This window comes from Sabethes cyaneus, chromosome 3 (genome assembly GCF_943734655.1).
Source record: "Sabethes cyaneus chromosome 3, idSabCyanKW18_F2, whole genome shotgun sequence".
Classification (NCBI taxonomy): Eukaryota; Metazoa; Arthropoda; class Insecta; order Diptera; family Culicidae; genus Sabethes; species Sabethes cyaneus.
In genome coordinates, this window is record NC_071355.1 from 2432842 (window position 1) to 2437074 (window position 4233).

The 4233-nt window shown below is 38.8% G+C and overlaps 1 protein-coding gene across 1 annotated transcript; it reads left to right on the top strand.

Annotated features, from left to right (window-relative positions):
• The first annotated feature begins 2638 nt into the window (after nucleotides 1-2638).
• Nucleotides 2639-3993, top strand: LOC128744400 (uncharacterized). Its single transcript, XM_053841394.1, has 5 exons — nucleotides 2639-2988; nucleotides 3050-3171; nucleotides 3238-3328; nucleotides 3391-3603; nucleotides 3683-3993. The coding sequence occupies exons 1-5, from the start codon at nucleotides 2713-2715 to the stop codon at nucleotides 3755-3757; spliced, it is 777 nt and encodes a 258-aa protein (XP_053697369.1). The 5' UTR covers nucleotides 2639-2712; the 3' UTR covers nucleotides 3758-3993.
• Nucleotides 3994-4233: the final 240 nt, after the last annotated feature.

Sequence of the window (4233 nt, forward strand, 5' to 3'; positions counted from 1 at the left end):
AATTTGATTCCATTTGCTTGATTAGTTCTCGAGTTATGAGGAAATTTGTATTTCATTTGTATGGAAGCCCCCCCTCTTAAAAGTGAGAGGAGTCATAATTTTCCTTCTAAAGTGGGGAGGGGTCCCAATTTACCATAGCATAAATTCTTGTCACCAAAAACACCCACATGTCAAATTTTGTTCTATTTGCTTGATTAGTTCTCGAGTTATGCAGAAATTTGTATTTCATTTGTATGGGAGCCCCCCCTCTTAGTGGGGTGAGGGGTCTCTAACCATCACTAAAACCTTTCCTGGCCCCAAAAACCTCTACATGCAAATTTTCACGCCGATTGGTTCAGTAGTTTTTGATTCTATAAGGAACATACGGACAGACAGACAGACAGAAATCCTTCTTTATAGGTATAGATTTAGATGTTCTATTTCCGAAACTTGACTTTTACCAGTTGTCACAGACTGTAACAGTCGGTTCTAAACTCGGGCCTAATCCAGATTCGATCATACGATCGGAATGTTGGCCCAGTATCGTATCCCGAAGAATACTGGGAAGTGGATAGGATTTGGTTTTAATTTACTGTGAGCCCAGCGCGCATATCTACTTAAAGACATCTGCACCACAGACAACGTGCAAGCATGCCCAAGAATCCGCAGCAAATTTACTGGGCCCTCCTGGTCGCTTTAAATTGTTATACAACTTCTTGATAATAGTCAATTGATTGATGTCTACACGCAAAATAATCCACATGTCCTGTCCATGTGAAAAATCACATAAATTTCTCTACAGGGAGTTACGTGACTTTCCGTTATTATTTCAGTTATTTCAGACGTTATTGGATAATACAATAACATTTATCTGATTTCCACGTAAATGAACGCATACGAATGCAAACAACGTGGAATTCACGTAAATAGCACGGGAAAAGTTGGATGGAAAATATTCACATAGATTTTCCCGTAATTTAGACGTGAAAATTATTTTGAGTCAATAAATTATATGCTTAAAGCGAGTTTTTTAATTACAAGTTGTTGATGTGTTTGGAAACTATTCACCTATACCGTGCAAGCACCATATTCAAAATAGTGCCTAATTCTGAACAGTTGCAAATTTTTCATAAATATTAACAAAATTCCAGCTATTTGAACAATTTAATCACTACGTCTGATTATTTTCTGTTATTTAAATGGTTTAAATAGCTAGAGTTTTGTCAATATTTAAGAAAAATTTGCAACTGTTCAGAATTAGGCACTGTTTTGAATATGGTGCTTGCACGGTATATAAGAATGCAACTAAATACAAATATAATAAAATAAACTTTACAATTTTGTATCGGAGTAAGGAAACAAATAATCAAAGGCAGAATAAAATATAAAAATTACCTCGGTGCTGCCCTAATTATCCGAAAAACAGGAAACTTAGATTTTACCACGGTTGATTCCCGCGAGTCTTTGCCCAACACAATCGTTCGAGGTTCTATACTTTTGTTGCGGGTATTTTAAATAAGCAAAAAAATTGCACTCATTGCTTTAACAGATTGTAGCAATGATGGATAATAACGACGATCAACGAGTAGACGCTACTTTTTCCTCGGAATCAAGTGTTTATGCCAGAAGTGCATTAGCTAAAAATGTGATGAATGTTGCTGCTATTAGATCCAGATGATTTCGTTAATTGTCGACGTTCGTTCCCGGCCACCTTGTGGGTGTCCAAACTAAAACGTAACTCAAATTAGTCAGTAATAAATTTACGGCAATAAAAGTACCTTAAAAAACAATATCCGTAGACCAGAAATATTGCCCGCACCACATCAGTGTGAGGTATTTTTAGCACGTCCCTTCATCTCCTCCCAGCTGACTTTTGAGTTTCGGCACGGTATCGCGTAGGGAATCCTCGGTGGTTGCATTCCGTGCTCCTACCGCACCAGAGTGTCAATCGCGACAATAGCAATACCCTCAGTCCATTTTCCTTTTGGTCGAAGGCTGTCGCTAAAATACCACCAAAATCAAATTACGTTTAAATCTTAACTAAATTTACCTTTAAACCAGAAAATAAATACTCAGCGATGTTGCTACAAAATTGATGCCTTAAATATCGATGCTGACACGATGCTCTGGAAACAACATAAATCAGAATATAAATAGCAATATTCACAAATTGATCAACAGTTACCTCTCATCAGAAATCTGTAGCCAAATCTAAACTTTCCGCAGGCAGCAATACCAGACTTGTACATTTCAGCCATATTGTTTGTGATTGACTCTGACCGAAATTATTACTCACGTTCGAACAAAGTGGCTCACACTTGAATATTATGTGCATCAGCATATAGCACGAATTCAAGTGTAAACACATTTGATTGTTCGGTGCCTTGCCATATCGAAATCATAAGCACTGTCACTTGAAGTGTGTAAGTGCCAAAGCACTTGAAAGTGATGTGGATTCCATTTGGAATTTGTAGTGATTTACAAGTGAAATTGAAGTGTTCACCATTATTGACTTTCAAGTGTAGGTGGCATTTGGATCGAACGTGCTGTTTTTTTACAGTGGATAATGTATTGCCTTACGATTTCGGCGATTTCCAATCCCATTTGAATTGTCACTTTTAGCTAAAACAAAATAAGCAAAACAATCGTTGTTATCGTATACGAAAGTGTAGTGAATTATACGAAGTGTTTATTTTATAGAATATTTTTTCTTGAACCAAGCAATGCTCTACGATGACTAATCTGCTTCTGGTTGCTTTCGTAACATTACTGGTAAATGGCGGCGCAATCGTCCCGGTTGCAGCGAATGGCTGCAAAAAGCTAGATGCCTGTCGATGCGAATATCCCGACGGAAGCGGTATCGACCTGAATCAAATGGTGGACATACGCGATGGTTACATGTCAACCCGAGATGCTGCCACCCAGGATTGGTATTACTTTCACCCGTGTTCGAATATACGCTATCTGAACCAGTCGAAAACTAACTGCAGCGAAGGGGAAGGCTATACGGTAAATTTAAAAAGTCGGTGTTTGACCGGATTAAAGGTAATAGTTTATATTTTAATTCAAGCTTTGTCGTCTCACAAATTCGACGAGCCAATATCAGAAACTTGGGACGGCAGAGAACAGCAGTTTTAGCAGCAATTCTGATGACAATCAGAGATATCTAGTCTATACAAATGCGAATAATGAGTAAGCAGATTGACGATCACTAAATAAAAAGCAAAGTTAAGCTAACTTTCTCTATTTTTGTTTCAGAGTTACCACAATACAGCTTATATGTGTTAAAAACTCCAATTCCTATATCTTCGTCCAACAAAATGTAGCTCTAAACGCAGCAAAGCAAGTGGTAAATTATCACTTACACAATAAACCGAAACCTATGCAACGATTGGTTCGCTTCCATTTCAGAATCTTTTGCTATTTTCACCTTTCGCTTGTGTTACGACCATCGAGGAAATTAGTCAATCAAGCTTCGGGCAGGTTCTACTGATATTGTTCTTCACCGGAACGTTTACCTATTTCACAATCGCGTCCATCGTACGCTTTATGTACTTCGGTGCGCGTGGCATCGAAGTGATTCCGAACCTCGAGTTTTGGCAAGATCTGCCCGGTCTGGTGAGGGTAAGTCTTTGAATTGTGGTGCAGCACCACCTTAATGGTTTCTGGAATATTAATGAAAAACCAAATCGTCCTTTTTCAGGACGGCGCAATCTTTCTCCGAAACGGCGGTCGTGTCGAACGGGCACCGGATCCAGATTCGTACGACGCCATCTAGATAGGCCTTACAAGCTGTAATAGTTAAAACAACAACAAAAAAACAAACGCCAAAATTTCACAAAGCTTTCAGGAGCATCACAGCTTTCAGCGCATGCTGGAGGCCCCAATAAGTTACTTTAAATCAAGCAAAAGTTGATTATCCTATTACAGGTTTCACTACTGAGATGTGTTCCGAAACCGTTCGAGTAACTTTGGTTTTTTTCCGTTGACTGAATTATTAAATGAGTGATAACAAGTAAATGTATGCTCATGATAGTTGCGCGATGACTGCCCGAGCAGTCGTATACCAGGAGAATAACGAGCTTTGTTGTCTCGTTTACTTTCTTTGCTCTCTTGTTTTTCGTTTTTTCTGCTCGTTGTTTCCTCTTCCTTCGTTCCTTTTGTCTTGTTTTTCGTACTGAGTCCTGTTATTCGTATTTTTTCAGGCCCGTTTTCCTCTCGTTTCCAGGCCCGGGTTTCTTTGTTTCCTCCCAA